General features: G+C 36.6%; 1 protein-coding gene across 1 annotated transcript in view; it reads left to right on the top strand.

Annotated features, from left to right (window-relative positions):
- Nucleotides 1–22,716, top strand: part of CFAP58 (cilia and flagella associated protein 58) — an 83,133-nt gene that overhangs the window by 54,600 nt on the left and 5,817 nt on the right. Inside the window, exon 16 of the mRNA XM_025169642.1 lies at nucleotides 22,268–22,387. Coding sequence (XP_025025410.1) covers nucleotides 22,268–22,387 — 120 coding nt within the window. The remainder of the gene's footprint in view (nucleotides 1–22,267; nucleotides 22,388–22,716) is intronic.

Below are 22,716 nucleotides of genomic sequence, written 5' to 3' on the forward strand. Positions count from 1 at the left end.
ATCAGCAGAGCTGGAGGGAAAATTTCGTAAAATCTCATATGCCAAATGTCTTTGCCCTTGTAAAGATGGTAATATTGAAACACGAACTCATATTCTGTTATACTGTAATTTCTGTTGAGATATATGCAGAAATCTCCTAACACTTCTTCTAATTCCATTTCTGGGACGGACCGAAGAATTTTATATGCAATTTCTACTAGCAGATAAGGACCCCAAGGTAACTCTTGGCATTGCAAAGTTTGTTTTTGCAGCTTGTAAAACTCGTATATTGCTGACAGTAAAATAATGCAAGCATGATTGTATATTTTTTATCTTGCACACTTTCTTTTTTATGCTGTATCTTGTAGCTCTACTTTGCAGATTCTTTTAGTAAGTTTTATTTAGTCTGGGTCATTAATCTGTAATAAAGAATTTGATTTGGTCAATAAGGTTGGATGAAAACAAGGATAGATGTGAAGAGATGTTGATAACTGTAGAAAATAGCTTAAAAAGATTATTTGAGCCTCTCTAGGGAAGAGGCTACTAGAACATGGGGTCAGTTTTCAGGTCTGGTCTCTTATTGGGCGTTCTTTGTAGGCAGCCAAACTTTAGTTCTGACTACCAACACAGGGCCTTTCTGCCATCTTCTGTTCACATCTTGCTATCCTTATAAAACTTGTTTGACTAGTATTTTATGGGCTACATGCAACTTTTTTATCAACTTGTCAGCTGCTGATATAGAATAGGATGGCATTATAGCAGGAAAGAAATGTAAAGGATATATATAATTTACAAAAAATAGTGGCTGCTGAATGGTGGCATGTAAAGAATTATTGTATGAGAACTAAATAGGAAATCTATTGCCCTATTATAATACATATAAAAAGTGGAAAAGCAGTTACAAGTTACATTCTGAGAGAGCTTTGGTTGTGCTTGTAGATGACCTGAGGTGGAGCATCCATCCATGTGCACCTTGATCTCATAGCCGCTTTTGATACTGTCAACCACAGTATCCTTCTGAGCTGGCTCTGTGGGCTGGGGATTGAGGGTGTTGTTCTACAGTGGTTTTCTTCCTTTTTCTGGGGCTGGTTCCAGTCAATGTTATCTGGGGAGGAGAGATTGTTCTCTTGGCCCCTCCTTTGTGGGGTGCCCCAAAGTTCTACTCTCTCCCCCCTTCTATTTAATATCTACATGAAACTGCTGGGCGCAGTCATTTGCCAATTTGGGGTTCAGTATCAAAAGTATACTGATCATACCCAATTATTTTTTGACTCCAAGCCAGCCAGGTGAGGCTGTCAAGTTTCTAACCCAGTGGTAGGAGGTGGTGCGGGGTTGGATCGAGAGGAACTCTCTCTGACTCAGTCTAACCAAGACAAGTAGGTGTGGGTGTTTGGGCCACTCAGATCTTCTTTGCCTTCTACAGATCTGTGTTATCCCATCTCTGATCTTGAATGGGGTTACAATTCCTGAATTAAGAGTGGTACACAATCTGGGGGTCTTCCTGGATGTACAGCTCCTGGTCAATGAACAAATGGCAGCTGTGTCCAAGAAGACCTTTGCACAGCTTTATCTGGTGTGTCAGTTGCACCCTTTCCTAGATTGGGGGGCCCTTCAGACAGTCATTCATTGCCCTGGTCATCTCACAGCTTGACTACTACAATGCAGTCTACATGGGGCTGCCCTTGAAAACCACCCAGAATCTTCAACTGGTCCATACCTTGGTATGCCCATGTAACATCTCTGTTTTGTGAGCTGCACTAGTTGCCAGTTTGCTTCTGAATGTGATTCAAGATGCTGGTCATTACCTATAAAGCCCTACATGGCATAGAGCCTGGTTACTTGAAGGACTGCCTATCTCCCATACTATCTGCCCAGCTGATTTGATCTGGCATGCTCTGGCGTGCTCTGGATTCCTTCAATTAAATAATGCCATCTATTGGGACCCCAGAAGTGCACCTTTTTTGTAGCAGCTCCTGGCCTCTGGAATTAGGTTCCCCCTGAGATCCAGATGACCCCCACTGGTGTCTTGAAGGGACTTGAAGACCTGGGTCACCTCCCAGGCCTTTAGCAAGGGTGAGTGCAGGATGAGTGCAGCCCCCTTGGATTCTTTGTGCCATTCCATTCCAGTTTCTGAATGTCATCACAGTATATTTAAAGTATCCACTGTGAGTTTGAAATGCCATTCCTTATCTCTGCTTTTAATTCAGACCAAACTGTATGCTCCTTGTAGATCCCAACTTGGCACAAACTGTGGCATTATAGTCGCTTATTGACCATTCCAATAAATGTACAGTATGCTTAAAAACAAGGGATTGTAATTCTGCTGAGGCTTTGGTAATAAAGAAATAAAATCTTAGTTCTCCAGATCTTATTGATAAAAAATAACAGGGGATGGCGCAGGAGAGATTAAGCATCAAATGACTCCCAGCTGTAAATCTGTTTCCAGTTCAGACACTGATACAGGTACCCTGCTGGAATTGGAACCCCTGGGATCAGATCAATAGCAAAGTTACAAAGTTATATGGCTGATATTATTTCAGGGTGTTTCTTCCTGCTTGAGGAAAAACACTTCATAGCATCCTTCCCTCCAGATTACAGTACCAGATCTCAGCACAGGGATAAGGGCAAAAGTACTGAATTAGATAGTTCTCTTTCTCTGCTCCCCCTCCCTCCCATTTAACAGCAGATCTTGACACTGGAAGGTAGCAATGCTTCTTTCTTTTCTGCTCAGTTTCTTCCCTTGTCAAATTAAACTTTGCCACTAGATAGCAGCAGGACTCCATGCACTTACTTGAATAGAATTTACTTGTTCCCTGAGACAAATTTATGATAAGAAAATGGGCACTGTGAACTCCATCCCTAAGTCTACCAAGAAAGGTATGACTTTTGCTATGTAGAAATTGGCTTTCTCCTTTTCATCCTGTATCTGGAAAGGCAAAAGGGAGGTACTCTGGGTAACGGTTACTTTTAACAATGGTCTATCAATGGTCTCCATTTGAATGGAAGTAGTTTTTTGATGGTATATGGTGTGATCAGGTAAAATCTTAGCCCACGAGGTTACCTGAAACCCCAGAATCCAGCCTATTTAAGACAGAGAATTTGCCTTTGGTTCTTGCAGTTAATATATAATGTAATAGTGTAAAGCCAAGGAGGCACTTTCTTTCTTTCTCTCATACTAACAGCCCATACTGAACCTGAAAATATTTGTTTCCCTCATGGAGCAAGACACATCTCTGCTGGGTCCTTGTTGAAAAAAATGCCCTGCTAGTCCACTATGTTTACAGGATGTTCTTCTTCAGAAAGGCAAGGTCTGGTTCCTCCCAACTGCATGAATTCTTACTCTGTCAGTTTAATAGGTTTGTGAGTATTCCTTATTGCCTGTGCTGTAAAATGCACCTCAGCAATGCTGAGTATGTCTAGATTCAAACCAGCCATTTATTCAGCTGGATTAACCTTGTAGAGTAGTAGATCTCTCAATCTTTGCCAATTCATCCACAGTCTCTTTTCCAAGGCTCTCATGGTACTGATTCCTTAGCATCACCATGATTCAAGTTAAATCCTGGAACTTACAGTGTATAATACTATTGAACACTTTTGCTGACATGGCTCTTTATAGTCCCTAAACATAATTTCAGCTATAAATCCTGGAAAATCATTAAGTAAAGGGCTTTGTTCTAACAGGAGCAGAATAGCTCATTTAGCAGCTGCCACTGTCATCAGACTGATAATAAATCCCACCTGGGTTCTATCATCCACAAAATCATCTACCTGAGGCTGAATTTATAAGGAACCTGAATCAGAAACACTGGAAATGTTCTGGGCTTCCTCCAAACTTTTCAAACTGGGCTGCTGGTCATTTTTGCCAACAAGACACTCACATGGTTGCTAGATGAGGGATACCCTGCCTCAGTTGATCCTACATTGCCTGCACAGCTGCTGTTAACTGGAACATTTCATCCAAAAGCACTTGGTTTTTTAGCAGCAGTGCCTCCATCTGCATAGTGCAGGTGGCTAGAGGCAAACAGTTATGTGCCACAATCAGCAAGTGACAGTCTCAGATGATAGTCATAAGGGAGAATGTTAACTAGTCTGTAAGTGAAAATTATAAGATCATCCATAGCCATGGGGGGAGGTACCATCATACCCAGTTGTATATCTCTGCCTCTGATGAAGTAAGCAGTGCTATTGACATCATGTCTCAGGCCTGGAGTCTGGGGTGGGGGTGGGGGGGTTGGAAGGGGAACAACAGGCTTCAGCTCAACTCTGGCAAGACTGAGTGGCTTTGGGTTCTGGGGCCACCTGAATCTGGGAATTTGGTATCTGTAATTCTGGATGGTGTGGCATTGCCCCAGACAGACCAGGTGTGTAGTCTGGAAGTCCTTCTGGCTTCAAAACTCCTGCTTGATGAACAGGCGGCAGTTGTGGCTAGGAGGGCCTTTACACAACTTCAGGTTGTGTGCCAGTTGCACCCTTTCCTGGACCAGGAGGCCCTACATTCAGTCATCTCCCAGATGGCTTCAGGATTCAGCTGAACCCTGGCAAGACTAGTGGCTTTGGATTTTGGGGCCTGCTGGTTCCAGGACTATGCCGTCTTTGGTGCTGGATGGGATTGTATGGTCCCAGACAGACCTGGTGTGCAATCTGGGGGTCCTCCTGGACTCACATCTCTTGCTTGAAGAGTAGGTGTCAGTCATGCCTAGGAGGGCCTTTGCACAGCTTGCACCCATTCCTGGTTTGGGGGGCTCTGCTCACAGTTGCTCATGCCCTTGCCATCTCCTGCATGGACTCCTATAATGCACCTTACATAAGGATGCCCTTGAAGAACATGCAGAAGCTTCAGCTGGTACAAAATGCAGTGGCGAGGGCAGTTATGTATGCACCTAGATCAGTGCACTTTATACCTCTACTCTGCAAGCTACATTGGTTACCAGTTTGCTTCTGGGTTCAGTGAAAAGGTGCTGGTAGTGACCTGGGTTATTTGAGGGACCACTTCTCCCCCCATCAGGTCCAGCAGGAAGGACCTGGGTTATTTGAGGGACCACCTCTCCCCATCCTATCAGGTCCAGCAGGAAGGGCATGTTGCAGGTCCCATCCATGAAGGAATGTCATCTGATGGGACCCAGGAGGAAAGCCTTTTCTGCTGTAGCACCCACTGTTTAGAACATTGGTTCTCAACGGGGGCGGTACCGCCCCCCGGGGGGCGGTAGGAGGATGCTGAGGGGCGGTGAACTTGTTTTGGGCAGTAGGGGGGCGGTGGGCATGTTTTGGGCGGTAGAGGGGTGATGAGCATGTTTTGGCATTCGAACTTAATTTTAAAACTCCCCAAAAAATGTATTAAATCGATTATCCGGTTTACACCATTTGTACCAGCAATAAAACGAACTTACGCGACGGCTGCCCTCACGCACTTCTAAGAATGGTGAGACGAATTTGTATTCTAGGTAGGATGACCTTGAAGAACTTGACACTACGATTCTTCTCCGATCCCAACCAGCACAGCACATGCATCAGCTGTTTTCCCACGCGATTAATTGCAGCGCATGCGTCAGCTGTCTTCCTGCACGATTAATCGCAGTGCGTGCGTTGAGCATCCTTTCAATATGAATGTTTGATTTGACCCGTGTTCCTTGAGTTGCTTTTCGTTCGCTTCATTTTTTTTGCATTAGTCATTTTAATTTTAATAAAAGGAATGCAATTACCTTCCAGGGCAAAAGTATCGAGTTAAATCGAACAAATTTGGTGTGTAAGTCTACTGAAAAAAATTACTTAAAATTTTTGCCTTTTATAATTCAGTAACTCCCCCCCCCCCCAAAGGGTGGCGTTGAAAAATTTTCCGCTCCTTAGCGGGGCGGCAGCTTCAAAAAGGTTGAGAATCACTGGTTTAGAACATCATTCCTCCAAGGTCAGATTGGCCCCAACCTTTCTTGCCTTCTGGACGGGCATGAAAACATGGCTTTGCCATCTGGCCTGGGGATCCAGTAACATGGTTACCACAAACTGGCCTTGTTGCTAGGGAAATTGAACACATTTTCCCATTTTTTTTTTAATGGTCCTTAATAAATTGCAGTATTAGGATCCAGAAGGCAAGATGGAGACAGTCACAGTATGGAGTAAACCAGGCTGATCCAATATAATTCCAATATGAAATGCAGAAGTGGCTTGAAACATTGTCATCTTTTGCTGCTTTTTCATCACCCTTGAAGCTGACCTCTTCCTATCACAGCTGTTGTTTGCAGCTATTTGTACAGTAGCTATTTGTCTCAAGTTGCTTCTCTCTTTAATCTGGAGCTTTATTGCTGATGATGGCTTTGTCCTATTTATTTTATGGAGCTCATAGGCTGGGGTTCAGGATGAGGTCTTTGAGCTGCTACATTCATTGGGGAATACAGGGCTCTGGGCTGTGACATCCGTCATGCTCTCTAGCTGCTCCACAGGTTCTGTGTCCTTGCTCTCAAAGCTCTTCCCCTCAGAGGAGGTGTGCCATCCAATCCTGTCCAGGATGCTGGCTCACTTCACTTGGCCCACTCCTGAACCTGTTCTGCTAATTTTTCTTCAGTGTTCTATTTTCGACCAAATGCCTTCTATGATTTTGTGCACCTTTGGGTTTTTGTGCCCCACTAAGGTTTTGATTGAGTCCACACACCCTGCTAAGCCATGGTTTGCCCTATTAAGGAATGGATTGTAGTTTACCAACCAGAATGGCTAAGTTCATCCAACTGGTTTACTATGCTCCACAAGCCTTATAATTTTTATTGATAGAAATAGTTTGGAAATGTAGATCCTCTCTCTGTGGAACTTTCCTGCATAATTTTCTCTGACTTCAAGCAGAGAGAAAGAGAGTTTCAGGCAGGAAATCCCTGACCCCCCCCCTTTTTTTAATGTGAGCTGTTTTTCATTGTGCACCTACAGAACTGCAAAAAGCTACACAATATTTATTTGTAATTCTGCATTAAAAATGCATAGCTGTGTAGTTGCATGTGTATTTACCAGGTTAATAAAAATAAATCTAAATTGGAATATGGCACCTCAGTTTTCTTCAAACTGCATAGCTTTACAGAAACCTGTGCTGACATTATAAAAACAAATACATTAGAAATGACCATCCTTTGTCCCACAAAAACAACATTATGCACTAGAGTATGACACTTGATCATATTGTGAATATAACAAATACAGAGCCTAATTCATTACTGAGTGCTCATCAAGCAATAATTGAGTTTAGAAAACATAACTCTGCAGTGGTGCCTCAAAGCTCCAAGGCAACTCTGCTTATGTTTCTAATTTCTTGAATCTCCCAGTACCAGGAATTTTTTGGCCACCAAAGGCATATTCTTGGTGTTAGAGGCACTTCACTTGCTTGTTTGTAACATGTGTTTATTTGTATACTATTATTAAATTTTGTTAGTGAACAAATAAACAGATTAAAAAGGAATAATTTTGTAGGTATAGTTAGGAAATTGTCCCAATAAATTGAATAATATAACTATCTATCTGTACGTTCAAAAACCTAGCTGTCTCTTTCTAAGTAGTTTCCCTTTTAAAATTTCATCTTATGCCTAACTGACTAAAAGTCTGATTTATTTAACTGTATGTTCAGATTGACTAACAGTTAGATGGAATCATAAAATCTTTTGGATGCCAGTCATCTTAAAGACTTGTCAAGATCATAATAAAGCTGGATACAGAAAAGGTTTAGCTAAAATGAAATGCAAAAAGAAGTCTTTATTAAGGAATATGTTGTGAAATCCTTGGCATACTGAAAAGTCATATATAGGTCCAGAATAGGTCCAGCTCTCTCTCTTTTAAAAGTACAGGCAATCCTGTATTAGTAACTTATTTAGGTTTAAGAGAGTTCTTGCACAATTAAAGTAAATATTACTGTTGGGATTTCAATATGACAATATAAATATCAAATTTCTGAGTGATAATTTCACTCACAAATTAGCATTTTACCTTAATGACTGAATTTTAATCTCAGCCTAAAAAGTTTATTATGCTTTATTCATTCAGTTTGATGATACTGGAATAGAAAAATATATCCTTTAGTATTATCTAAAATTCAGATTTTTTGTAGAAATCACATTTTTAATTGATGTGAAATTATTATAACTTATATGCTTATTGTGTATTTAGTGTTCAGTGTTAAACAGATACTATCTTTGAATATTGTACATTGTATAAATGTCTTAAATTCTCACTTTATAAAGTATCTGCATATTAGGATAGCTCCTAGCTGAAACTTTACTGAAAGAAATCATAAATGCCATGTGACTCAACAGATGATTTGGTTTTTTCTGTTTTATTATGAACGGCTTTGCCATTAGGAAGCATATAAATAGAAATTGTGTATAGATGCTTTATGGATCAAAGATAATCCTTAATAAAATTAGTCTAACAAAGTAGTTCTAAATGCCCTATTATCTATGATGACTGTGTAGTAATTGTAAGAATAATAAAAGGCAGCAACAGCTCTAATTCTTGAACAGTTTTCCTTATGCCCTGATATAAAAAATGTGAGATTTATTTCTTTTAGGAAGAAATATAGGTAGTCATTCAGGAAAAGGAGCTAGGCTAAGTGAGCCACAGTAACATTTGACCCATGTCCTCGTTCCAATAGAAGAGAATATACGTAGCTCAGGGTTGAACGGTGGAGTCCTTGGTGCTCTCTGAGGTTGGTTGTTTGCTTGCAGATGTTTCATTACCTGACTTGTTAACATCATCAGTGCCAGCACTGTGTATTGTGTCAGCACTGATGGTTTTACCTATTCGGGTAATGAAACGTCTGTAAGCCAACAACCAAGCTCAGAGAACACCAAGGACTCCACCATTTCCTAGTCACTCAGGTTACTCATGATTCAAATAGAGCACAGCAGTGACTAACCATGGTACAGATAGGTGATGATGAAAATTGACAGAACAGAATGAGTAAGAACCAGGAATACTCATTTATTGAAGGCTAATATTTACAGAGAAGTAAAACTATTTCTGTTGAAATGTCTTCATGTTTCCAGAGAAATAGAAACAGATGAAACCTTTCCCTGCTTGGCTTCTGAAAAGAAAGAAAAATACCTTTTGTCCCAGTCCTACACATATTGCATATTGTAAAATGAGTCTGTTCCAGTCCCTCAGCAGAAAAGCAGCTTGCATTTTGTCCTGCTTGCTGTGGTATGTTCTTTTATAAAATGGTATCTGTGAATATCACAATGATATTTTTCATATAATGTGCAAGTTAATAGCCTTATTTAAATAATCTGCTAAATGCATGAACACCAAAACTGGGGATTGGAGGAGGAATCAACCAAAAGTTTGAGTATGCTATCTCCATTTCCATTTTTGCATATTCAGCACCAAGATGTAAAGAAGGATTCCAAGTACATTTCAATGAACACGATTAAAAGCCCCAGAGTCTTTTGGGAACCTCCTGACTTTTTAAAGATCTGAAGTGGAGCTGGCACACGCAGAGACATTTGGAGCAGGATTTTTGTGTGAGCCCTTCCCCCTTTGGCATGTTTAGTAAAATACATGAATAGAGTTTAAGACGCTGTAATTTTTTTCAGTGTATTATTTTAATACCAGGCTTGGAAATATTGCATAAAGTATCTGCAGATTTCACCTACAGTTGGTCCACAGACTGAAAGGTTCAAGGTGACCTCACTTTATTCCTTGTTTACTATAGCCAGTTCAGCTGAAAGAAAGTTTAACATTTAAAGTTTAAAAGAAAGTTTACTAATTGTGATAGATGCCTTGTTAACAGTTTCAGGAAGACATAAATGGATGACATCATCTACCACTCCTCAGGCTTCCCTGTAAATATCCGCACAAAATGATTTAGAGCTTTGACTCTATTACTATCACTGGTTGTTCTGTGTTTTCCCAGCAAACTTTAATTAACCATTTAGGTTAGAATGACTCTTCCTCAGAAATTGGCAAGTCATTGTAAGACAGCAGCAGCAGGTTTAGGACTGTTTTCTGCACTATTGCATGGGAACTTTTATTTATTTGCTTGTTTGCGTCCCATGCCATTCTTTCTAGTAAAACAAGATGTGGTGGTGGAGAGGTAAGAAAATGCATTCTGGTCCTCAAGCATTTATTATAATCACAAATACAGTAAACGTTTGGTTACATTATTACAAAGGAAAATATAGAATAGGTCTGCATGTCAGAGTTTTAATGAAGGATGATTTTATATATATAAGTATCTATGCGTATGTATGAGTTGTATTGGTTTCTTTTCTTATTCAATTCTATTTTTTCTTTCTTCCGTTTTATTAAATAATGGCAAAACAAATTTGTCTATTTCCTAATAGAGTTAGTCATGAAATCCAAGAGCAGCCCTATAGAGATGATGTCAGACTTTATACCAGGCATGTCAGTGAATATTGACTCTTTGGAAACTCAAGTCCACAGTAGCAAATACTGTAAAGCAGAGGCTTCACAGATTCAAGCTGCTTTATTAAAGAAAAGAAAGAAGTCATGTCTATACGGAAGATCTTTTTTTTTTCAGAATATCTTTTTAAAATAAAGTTATCAAAAGTGTTTAAACGTTATACAACTTTTTTCTCTGAAAAAAACAGCACTCATGTCTTCTCCACCTTCACCATTGGCCACACTTCCTGGAATGCTTTGGAATTGCATAATACCAGGTTGCTTCTGAGGCAGTGTTGCCTCTCTTTCAACAAAATACTGTTGGTAGGACATTATAAAAAGCATTTTAATCTTTTTGTTTAAATACAGGAAAAAATTATAGTCCATGATTTTATTTAAAGTTAAGAAAAGTGGAAAGCTTTCATCTCCCAAAGAGACAAAAGGTTTGCAATATATAACTGAGTTTTTTGTATTTTTCAATTGAATTAAAATTAGGGCTTAGTTTTGGAATGGGCTATGAATTTGATAGTGCTGAGCCTTCCTTTTCAAAAATCCAAAAATATTTACACAGTTTGCCTGTGTCCCAGATGCCAGGGATGCTGATATAACTTACTTTGTACTTCCATATAACACTTGTATGGTTGTAAATTATTCTCTAGCTAAACAATTTGGTAGTGCTTGATCTGGAAAGATGTAGTCCAGCCTGGGCGCATGTTAAGTCAAAAGGATATAATCTATATGACTAAAGCATATTTTAGGTCTTCTGTATGAAATACTCTTCTATGGGATTTAGAACGTTGCTTAGAGAAAATGTAAACTGCCTAGAATATAAATTAGCAGTTATTACAAGAAATGTGTGTGTGTGTGTATGTGTGTGTGTGTGTGTATACACACACACACACACACGTACATACATATACACACATACACATACATACATACACATGTATGTATATATATATTTGTTCAGATTTGAAAGAAATGTATAATGGATTAGTTAAATATTTTATCTAAATCCACTGGTGAGTATAACATATTCCAGTAGATATTCTGTATCTTCCTAGGTAGATGCGTCTGAGATTTTGGGAATCATTTGATGGCACTTCTACACCATCACTCTTTCCATTCCCTAATTCTTTCAGTGCAGTTTGAAACTAACCAGTAATTGTCTTTACAAAATTACTGATGATTTTGCAATGGAAGGAACATAATGAAATCATCATAAACTAATCCATGGTCCCTCCAGCTGACTAATAGGACGGGGAAAAAAAAGTCATTCAACTGTACTGCTCCCTCTGAGCTGCTGTGGGTCTTGGAGAAACTAACATCCCTTCCCTGCTACTTCATATGAAAGAAAGGGGGAAAAAAAGACAAAGCCTTGTTGCTATCATGGGAAGCTATGTGAGGGACTATGGTTTGTAAAAAACAGAAACAGAAAAACATGTAAACTGCCTTGCCACCATCACTATACTGCATATAAAAACATCTGAAGGTATGATGATACCATATAATGGTGTATCATATAATCGTGTTTCCCCCAATATTTCTGATTATGGTTGCATGCTGCTATATCTGCTGGTGTGGAATAGAAAGAGATAAATCCTAAGCAATGTAGCAACTGTGTATTTGAATGGAATCAGACCCAATATTTGAAAGCAATTCATGATTTGGGGACTTGGGTCCAAGCAACTGTATTTGTAGTGATTAGAATTTACAAAATAGTTTAAGGTGGGCATTTTTAAAATTATTTTGGACAATGTATATATCTTTGTGTTTTATTCCTTTGTGTTTTTCTCTTTTTCTGTTATTATTTTAAAAGCAATAAAAATAAATTTTAAAAAAGGTGGGCATGTGCACCAAAGGCACCAAAATAGTAATAATCCCCCTCAAAACTATAAATTCTGTTTAAGCTTTCTTTTATGGAACAGCATTATAAATATTACAGAGTTCTGTTATTGTTTAAATCCAAATAGATATTTTTTATATTTATTGTCAAGGGCAGTTATATCATACCATTGAAAATGGGATTGCATCTTTTCAGTCTGTGTAAGTAATGATTGTAGAAAATATAACAAATAACAAAGATCTCTTTCAGAACCATATTTTCCGGCACCTATGTTTTTGCCTTAATGTATAGATTTATACAGTATGTGGGAAGAAGACCTGGCAATAGAGAAATATGGAACATTTGATGGACTGGATCTTATTAGGAATTATTTTCCTATTATTTATTTTTTCTTAGTCCTCAGTCACAGCCAGCAAAGTCCTTTGAATGTTAGTCCATAGGATGTATAATTATATAATAATTAAGCGTATCTAACGCAGCAGACTTGTCCAATGTATATGATCTCTATAATCTAACAGTAGCAAAAACACCTATATTGTATTATATTCATTATCCTTTTCTATTAAACATAGTCTACTTCTTTTATAACTTGCCTATTGATGCAAAGAGATATAAAAAATAAATATTTAATAGTTCCCTAAACAACAAATGTATATTGACAGTGTGGCAATTTTCATACATTTTGGTATTACCTCAGTATGTAAACGTTAGGTAGGGCTAGAAAGTCAGGACCCTAATTTTAAAACAGCTAGACTCCCACAAGGGTACTGGTGTATTGCCTTCTGACTTCAAATAGATTCATCTCTAGTACTATAGTAAACCTTCTTAAATTATAGTTAAAGGTTGTCATTGCTTGAGAATTGTTTTGCTGATATGTGCCACTTTCCAGCTCCAAATATTTACTACTGCTCAACCTACAAGAAAAATTTTGTGTTCATCTTGGGGACAAGTTCTTGTTCAAATTTAAGTGAACAAAAATGTTCTCTAGCACCAATCCTGATTCAGTGCGCCATTAAAATTCACAATAGTGCAACAGTGTTAATGGGTGAGAATAACATTGCAGAGCATTATATCCATATAAAATAAAACTAATAATGCTTTTTAATTTAACTTCCATTAAATACACTATAACATAGGACATACAAGTATGCTTTCTATATCTTTGTGGGCTATATGCCAATGAACAAATGAATGAAGGAGTATATAAGGGAAAGATAATAAAAGTGTCTCCTTGTAAAATGCATGAAAAAACAAGTCATGTTTAAAATAAGAACAGAGCAATAGAGGAAAACAATAGAAGCAGAATGGTTTACTACAGAGAAGTCCTTGTTTCCTTTCTAGCCTTCAGCCTTTTTCTTACCATAACTATTAGTTAAATAAGTTTAAGGGAGTTTAAGAATTTCAGCTAGTGCCTGCCTGTATAATTTATATAAATAACATTCAGGACCCTTTTCAGAAAAATCCCACCAGACTGAGACTTTTTTTCCAGCATACTTGAAATCTTCCATGGATCTGCCTCTATGTTAGATCATGACAATATATTTCTGCATCTGTCATTCAATTTATTCTAATATTTTTTATTCCTCCTTGTTCAGGATATAAACTAGTTACTGTTTTAAACAAATTTTGTTCTAACTAGTACCCTAGATAGAGTCTAATAAGGAATTGCAGCTACAAAGCCAGGGTTATGCAATGATAATGGTGGCCAAGGTAAGCCACATTATGGAAACTCCTTGAGTTGTGCTACATGCAAAGGTAGACTTCTACACTTTATAACCTAACTGAAATTGCTAATTTCTAAATTATGATCCTGATAGGGACCAACATAGGAGTTAGCAATAAAAGACCCAGATGTTTGTTAATCTGTAATGTGTATACCCACTCCTTGTTTAGCAACTGAGTCCCATTCTAGCAACCACGTTGCTGTTCAGCAAAATGGCCACTAAGTGAACACATGACAGAGAGAGAAAGAAAGAGACGTTGAGAAGATCACTTGTTGCTGCTGTCTCATTTAGATCAAGTTCTCATACCGCTACGCCAGTGTTACTCTCACTCCAGTGTGCATTGTTGTCAAGGTTATGAAATGTGGTCATAAATGAATTTTTTATTACCATCGTATTTGCAAATGGTTGCTAACCAAGATAGTCACTAAATGAGTGTGTGTACAACAAATGTATACGTCTTCTCTCTTGGTGAGCAAAGTATGCATGTCAGCATAACCATCCTAACATAATCCAGATTACAATTGTACTACAAGGACAGCACAAACAAAGAAAAGTAGTTATGGCTCTTACATTATATTACATCACATCCAAGAAAGCAAGTGTATTGTAGTGGTTAAGGGATTGACTAGGAGTGAGGAAACCCAGGTTCAAATAAACCCTTAGCCATAGATGCTCAATGGGTGACTGGGTCAGTCCCTCTCTCTCAGTCCAACCTATCTCACAGAATTATTGTTGGGAAAGGAATGCTGTGTATGCCATCTTGAGCCTCCTGAATGAAAGGTGGAATATATATCTACAAATAAATGGAAGATAAGATTAATATAGTAATGAACATTATATCTAGAAATATTACTGCTACCTTCTTTTTCTTAATGTTGATGAATTCTAGTGCATTTATGATAAATCTGTTATCTTTCATTTTCCTTTTTGGAATGTAACCTGTTTGACCTCTGTGTATAATTTTACATATGTACTTCCTCATATGTTCAGCCAGTATAGTAGTAAATATCCTGTAATCGACATTTAGTAAAAAAAATCCATTTATATGACTGAGGTTTCTTTGGATCATTCCCTTCTTTGTGTATTAATGTTATATATGCCCCTTCTCAAGTCTTTGGTATTTGTGTTTGTTATTTGAATTTCATTCATCGTCTTCAGTAGTGGTTCTGCTAGTTCCATTTCTAGCTTTTTATAGTATAGGGCCATCAGCCTCTCTGGGCCTGGTACTTTACTAACTTCTCAACCCATTTTGCAAATTTGTTTTGTACATTTCTTCTATATCTCTCTGCTTTGTGCACTAAAATACACATAACTTTTATTGAGAACATTTTCCAGTTCACTTTTCTTAGACATTTGCAGGCCTCAATAGATGAAAATAATATGTACCTCCTTCTCTATATGATAAAACATTCAAGAATGCCTTTCTAGGGCTTATAATGTCTTTGAGAAAATCAGTTTATTAAAAAGTATACGAGCTAATACTGAGAGTTCTAGCAAGCATATTAAATACTTGTTAACCACCTAATCAGTTCAACAGCAGTTTTCACCTGAAATCTGTTCTAATATTTCTAATATTCTAATAAATATTAGATGTTCAGAAATAATGTCAAATTGAAGGACCCTTAATGATATTATCCATCAGAGAGCCTGAAATTAAAGCTCCAAGGAAATCCCAAATTTATGAATTGAGTATAAAATATTTTAAAAACTACTTTCTGATCAAGTATCCAAAATGTTTAGTATGACAAATGTATTCATATTAATTAGTAGTTAATATCCAGGTACATACCTCTGTTGTTGTACTGCATATTTCCAAGCCCAATAGATGATGCTGTAGCCAAATATCCAGTCTGGCTTCTTCCAAGTTCATATATCAGGAAAATGATGGTTAGGCTTTCGTTGTTCTTTGGATTTTGATGTAGATCTTATAGGTAGAAGACATCTACTTGCTGATGATCTGCCTCTGGGGTGCAGGGATTTATCATCCACTGCTAACCCTGGCACAAAATGTTTATTGGCATTCCCTACCCTGTTGGTGCGTTTCTGGAAGGAAAAAAAAAGTGAAAGACATAATCCTTGGGGAGATTCCATTGTGCTATGGCTTCAGTGACTGGACAGTTGGTTAGTATTTCATGAACTTGGGTGAAAGGAAGGCCTTGACTACCCTAGTATAAAAGCTGTAAGGAGAATGGGAAATAAATTGTATACTTTATTGCTTATTATATACTCCCAATTTTCCATAACTGCTCTGGGACTTGGTCTAGGTTAGTTCCAGTCCTCTTCTGAAACCAAGACAGAGCATCTACAGTACTATTGTCAGTACCTGGGACATCATGGATTGAGAAAGAAATGTTAACAGATAAACACATCAGCACAAACTTTCTGACTATTTTGATGACTTGCTTGACCCATTGCTGGTCTTGGGAGAAAGGGAATCCTGACTAATGCCTGCAGATCTTTCTGTTTAATTCTTTTTTTAAAATATTTTTTATATAGGACAAAATATTGCTTTGATGGTTTGTTGGTACAGTAGATTATAGATTGGGACAATGGTAGTAGAAGTGCCAAATCCATGTTTCAAACATCCATGACTAATAGAATTGGTGTTAGACCATCTTCTAATGATTTTACAAGTATATATTTGCTTTGGTACTAAATAAAATTACAAAATTACTATATTTTATTAAAATCTATCTGAAAACTAATTGCTTTATTATGTAACACACACTGTATGTGTGTGTGTATATATATAATATAAAATCTAACATACTTTAGTATTCTGTCTCTAAGAAGTGATGATTACATGCTTTTATTAGATTAAAATAGACATTCAGAATCTGAGAATGGTAGAAATAATTAAATTTTGAATCTTTTCAACTATTTCCTTTTCTATTTGGGAAGTGGAAATAAAAATTCCTTTTCATCCCTAGGGTTATTTTCCCCAACGTTTAACGTAAATTTGTTCCAGTAATTTTAGCCCATTGTTTTGTGTCCTATCATACCCAAACATGCTGAGCAATTGTTCTCCTTCATTAATATTAATAATTATCAGCAAAATGAACATGTTCCTCTTCATTCTTCTCCTTCTCTAATCTTGGTACAGAAAACCTGTTAGTCTATCCTAACACAATTTTGCCTTTAGGTTATTTATCATCTTTGTTGTTCTTTGAATCTTTTCTGACTTGTTAATATTGTTCTTGAATCATTGTGCTGCAAAAGGAGCACTGTGTTCCAAATGACGCCTATTTTTATGCCTGAATCTTGGATGGAAAACTTCTGTTAATCCAACTTTAAATAGTATTGATCTTTTATGCCACTTAATCATATTGTTGACTTACTTTAACACCTAAATTATCCTTGCCAATATTATTGCCTGATTCTCACCAGTTATACTTTTGCTCTTTGTGTAACAGATTATATGTTTGTCCCTCTAGCTGCTGAATTTATTTAGATGATTTTGAATGTTTGCTTTACCATCTGTCAGATTCAGTCTGTCCACTGTTCATGTAAAATTGAAGTTTGTAAGACTGAAGAGACTGTGATTTGTTTTGGGTGAAAATTGAAGTACAACAAAATAAGTATCAAGAATTTTGAAACAGATCATTCAGTAATATTTCAACATATTTCAACATATTGTACTTAAATTTACCTTTTACCAAAAATATTGGTGGTCCACAAAAATGTCCTATGTCCACAGTTGTTGATACCAATCGTTTATGATATATTTGTAAGACTTGACAGGAGGGAATTCTTATTTGCCACATGCACTTAGTTGTGGCTAATTTTCCAATATGTATGTATTTGCATAGAGTAATGACATAGGAATGATGCATCTCACAGCTTTGTGGTGGTGTTAGGTAGAGTGTGTTCTAACATTTACTACCCTACTCTTTGCTGCCTATTACTTTCTATGCCCTAAAGGATGGGGCATAGTAATGGCAACTCACAGTAGTAACAAGGAACAGGGTTTGTTTTTGTCTTTTTCATTCCCTTCAGTAAATTAAGGTCTAATTTTTCTGAAATGTTTAGCATTTTAAAATAAACTGAACAATTATGCTCTGTAGAATTCAGTACACAGACCTTTCCAAGTGGTTATTTCATTGTCCTTTTTCTCCTTCATGTATTGTGCAATCCATTTCTCCAGTTCCAATAATAATTCATTAGGCGTCAGCTTTAAACTCTCAGTACTTCTTTCCTAGTTAACTTTTAAATGTATTGGGTTCAGTAGACAACAATATTAATAGTGAATTAATCTTTTTTTTCAGTGAAAGACTTGAGTACAGTACTTCTTCCTCTAGCTGTGTTCCCATGACTAAGTTTGAACTATACATACTAGAAACAAATCTGGTGGCAAGCTAGTTTTGTAGATGAAAGCATAGAAGAATAGTTCATTCTAATTACAGGTTACATAGCTCCTTCAGCTAATGAGCTATCCAACTACTGAGAACTTCAGATAGCTTCTGGTTGCTGAGGTGGGAAAAGCATTAACATAATTGTTCTTGCTCCATTCAGAGGAGGCAAGGCAGATATACTGGATGAATTAGAGCTACAGCTTTTATAACTTGTTGCAGTTTGGTTTGCAACAAGCCTGTTACAGCACTATGCAGGGATTAAAAGAAACAAGTTGATTGACAATCTTTTTCTCATCAGAATATAGATGAATCTGTCATGCCCCTTAGTGTGCATGTATTTATTCAATAGATTTATATGGCTGCCCTTCTCATGAATGTGACTCTGGGCGATTACCAACATATTAAAACAATAAGAAACAATATTAGCAGATTAAAAAAAAATAGTCACCAAGGATGAACCCAACAAGACAATAGACAGAAACCTTTCAATGGGTCATGTAACCTCCCAACCCCCATGTCATTTCCTTTAGTCTAGTCACCTTCCTTTGAAAGGATAGCCCCCTCCCTCCACCCACTCCTGATCTCCTCTGACTCCACCAAAACTCTGAGTTTGTGCTGTGGGTAAGCCTCAAAAGGGCTCTTTACCCTATTCCCAAATTTATTAAGGCTAATTTTAGGAAATCAATTTTTACCATAGATGTATTTGTGGGTACTCACTGTTTGAAGACTGTTGCTTTCACTTTCCTGCTTTGGTAAAGGAGGAAGTGTCCATGTAATTCTATTCTCCCAACTAGGCAACCCCATAGCTTAGCAGATCAGCTAAAAATGTTGGATAGTATCTCTCCTATAAACATCTTCTCAGGATGAGTAAGGAAACAATTTGCCATAGTCATATGGAGTTTGCTGTTGACTTTCTCAGTCTAAGTTCTAGGATTTCCAATTTCTTGTTATAATTTTCTGAAGAGGTGAGATGGCCAAAGTTAAGCCCTTTAACCATCATTTCTAGGTCTCTTTAAGATGTGCTATAGACTTGATTATATACATAATCAAAACTTTGTTTTTCAGTAGTCCAAAGTTGGTATCACCCAAATAAAGAAATAGGATCTAGTACTGTGAACCTTTGGAATCTTGCATAATTAATAAAAGGGACTCATGCTAGTGCATGCCATGTATGCCCAACTACACGTTGTTATTAGAAATTGCAATATATACCTTCTTCACACCTACTGACCTGAGAAAGAAGATAATTAACCAATTGTAGGGGTTGACATTGTTGGAGGAAAAGAGTTTGTGTATGTGTATACATGTAAGAGCATTCTTAAAAGTGAGACCTGAACCTGAACGGTGATTAGTGAACAAGATTTTATAATTATAACAGAAAGGAGACTTACTAAAGAAATACTGATCACCATAGGCAAAACCTAGGACCTAGCTAACTATATCCTACTAGGAGGAAACTCAGAAAGCAAGTGATCCATGCATGCATGGTTATTAATAAAGGCAGAAGAAATGACATAAGAAGAGCAATGTTATTGACAAAGAGGAAGCAGATTGACAGAAAAAGAGTGGACACGTCAATACATCTTCACTTTCTAGCTATACCCCAGTGTCTCTTGTGGTTGGTAGGTTGTGAAGTCTTGAAGAGTCCATGTCAGACACACTTCCAGCAACATAATACCCAAATGTTCCAAATAGCCATTTCACACTTTGATCATTATAGCTCAATAATTGATACTGAATTCTAAATAAATATAGGCCAAGGGCACAAACTATTGCAACATGCATGTCATAAGACATACAACTCCCTTTGACAGGGACAGGAAGAAGAAGCTTTGTAACCTGAGGGCAAGCCTCTAGTCTGCAGAATTTTACAGCAACCTAAGAAAATGAAATTACTTATAAATTTACTTTTATAAATTCCCACATTCCCAAAGATGAGGGGAAAAGTCTCCTCTTCTGGTGTTATCATTGTGTCTCTATTCTCCTGCAGGCCTCAGACACTGAAAACTGTGAAAAAAAATATGGCTGCTTGCCACAAATGGATGTTCTGCTCTACTCTAATAAGTTAAAATCCAATGTTCTATTTTATCTAGAAAGCTGGCTTGAATTCAGAAATTAAATTTGCTCCAAGCCTTGGGTTTTCTTTCAGCCAAGACTAGTTTGCTAAAATAGCATTGCCTTTACTTCTTTGAATTAATATGATCAACAAAATAATTCTAGACCTCTGTAAGGATTATGTCACTGTCATTCACATATCTGTAAATTTATAAAGCTATATTATGATGAAATATTACTTTTTAATAAATTGTTGTAACACTATATAAAATACTGTTACACTTCAATATATAGGATTTAGAAATACAAATCTTGAAAGTACTTACTTGCTTATTATTAGTTAGATTTATATGCAGTTTCAGTCACAACCAACTCTAAGCAGCATATATAAGAACTGCATGAAGAAATGTTTGATGGCAGTGATTGAAATTAAGATGATGTATTTATTTCTGCTATAAGTTCCTTTGTTTACATTTATAGTATGTTATGTATAAGGCACTCAAATTTTTTTAAGTTCAAACCCACACCTGAAGATAAAATGTCACAAACCTAAAATAACCCTGGCCATTACCATATTTTATGTATTATTATTGTTGTAGTTTAGAGTATAGTGCAGTTTGATTTATTTAACTGTATTTAATTATATTTTTAATGCTGTACTGTACCCAGAGATTCATGCATAACAATCAGTAAAGAAATATTTGAAATTAAATAAATTAACAATTATACTTTAAAGAATCAAGCTTTACTAAAATCCTGCCCTTCCGAAGTTTAAGATTCATGTTTCACAGTTAGAGTGTTAATTCTACAGAGCTCTTTAAGAATTTTGGCAAAAAAGCATACAAAATATAGTAAATTGCAAGTGAAACTGATCGTTCTTGAATCAACAGTTTAAACTGGCATATATTTATGTTTCTACCTATGTTCCTGATAAAAGTTCTGTGTGGTGCTTATAAATTATCCATATAGCTTTATTTATTGTAGTTATTTTAGTTTATTACTACAGTCATAGACCAGAGTAACTTAAAAATAAAATAATAATAAAATAGATACATCCAAATTGGCACATAATATAAATAAAATAATATGCCAAAAACACATATAAAATTATACTAACATAAAACTATACTTGAACTTACCCCTCTTGAAGCAAGCCTTTAGGTTCCATCATAGCCACTATATAGTACCTAGCAACCTGACATCTCCACCTCTTGATCAGCTAAAAGGAGACTGAGGTAGTCATCTTGGTCCTGCCTAAATATTGTGCTGTAACTGGGGAAATATCCAAATATCTCTATAAAAGAGGTAGTGCAGCAATACATGACCCACAGTTTAGATTTCCTCCTGTTCTTTAAGATTGTTGCAAAACCTGCCCTCCAGAAAAACAGATTATCAAAATAATTATACATCTGTTCAATTGCTTTTAAAAAAACAGTTTCTTTCCTAATTGCTTTATCTTGTCTTGGGTTTGTGAAATGTTGATTTTTTGGCTAGATTTATTTTATTGTTACAGTTCACTTTAAGGAATCTATAAGACAGAATGACATAGCAACACTTTTCATATACAGAATAAATAAGATTTTAACATGATCTGGAACATTAGTAAATGTAAATTACTTTTTTTTAAAAAAAATACACCATAACATAAAATATTGATTTCATTGCAAACATTACAGGGCATTATTTTAATAAAGCACTGCACAAATTTTGCTGTTGGTGATAGGATTGCACTGTTGTGCATAGGATATCATTTATAAAGTATAATATATATTATAATATATAATATAAAGTATAACAGATTATCCAATCACATTTATAGAATTTAATTAAAAGATGAAGCCATTTTATTTATATAACAGTGATGAGCTTCAATTTGTCAAAAAGTTAAGTAAAACAAGTTTGATAACTTTTACTTTTTGATTCTTGTTTTTCTTTTCTGATGCTAGGAGAAGGAGAAACTGTATGTGGAACTGAAGCACATTTTAGCTCGTCAGCCTGGGCCAGAAGCAGCAGAACAATTACAGCTGTATCGGCACACACTGCGGGAGAAGACAAAACAGCTTAAAGTAAGAGGTTTGGGGCCTTTTTTTTCAAACTTCCTATAAACAAGATTCAGGTGTATTCTCCTAGCTTCCTAATTAACAAATAATTAAGCATGGAATTTTATAATCTAGAGAAACACTTAAAGATTGGACTAAACATCTTAATTCATAGTGAGTACTACAAAAAGATTGTTTTTTTCCTACTTTTTGTTGTTGTTGTTGTTGTTGTTGTTGTTACAGCCTCACAGGAAATGCTCTGATAGTGTTCTGGTCTTACCAAAGTGCTTTGAGTTCAAATCAGAAGTTTCAAGCTCAAAACAGAGTAATTTCAGTTTGAAACACTTTGGGTAACC

The sequence above is a fragment of the Python bivittatus genome, unplaced genomic scaffold, assembly GCF_059951505.1.
Source record: "Python bivittatus isolate LINGU-HERP-01145 unplaced genomic scaffold, Pbiv_v1 ctg000980_np1212, whole genome shotgun sequence".
NCBI classification, from domain to species: domain Eukaryota; kingdom Metazoa; phylum Chordata; class Lepidosauria; order Squamata; family Pythonidae; genus Python; species Python bivittatus.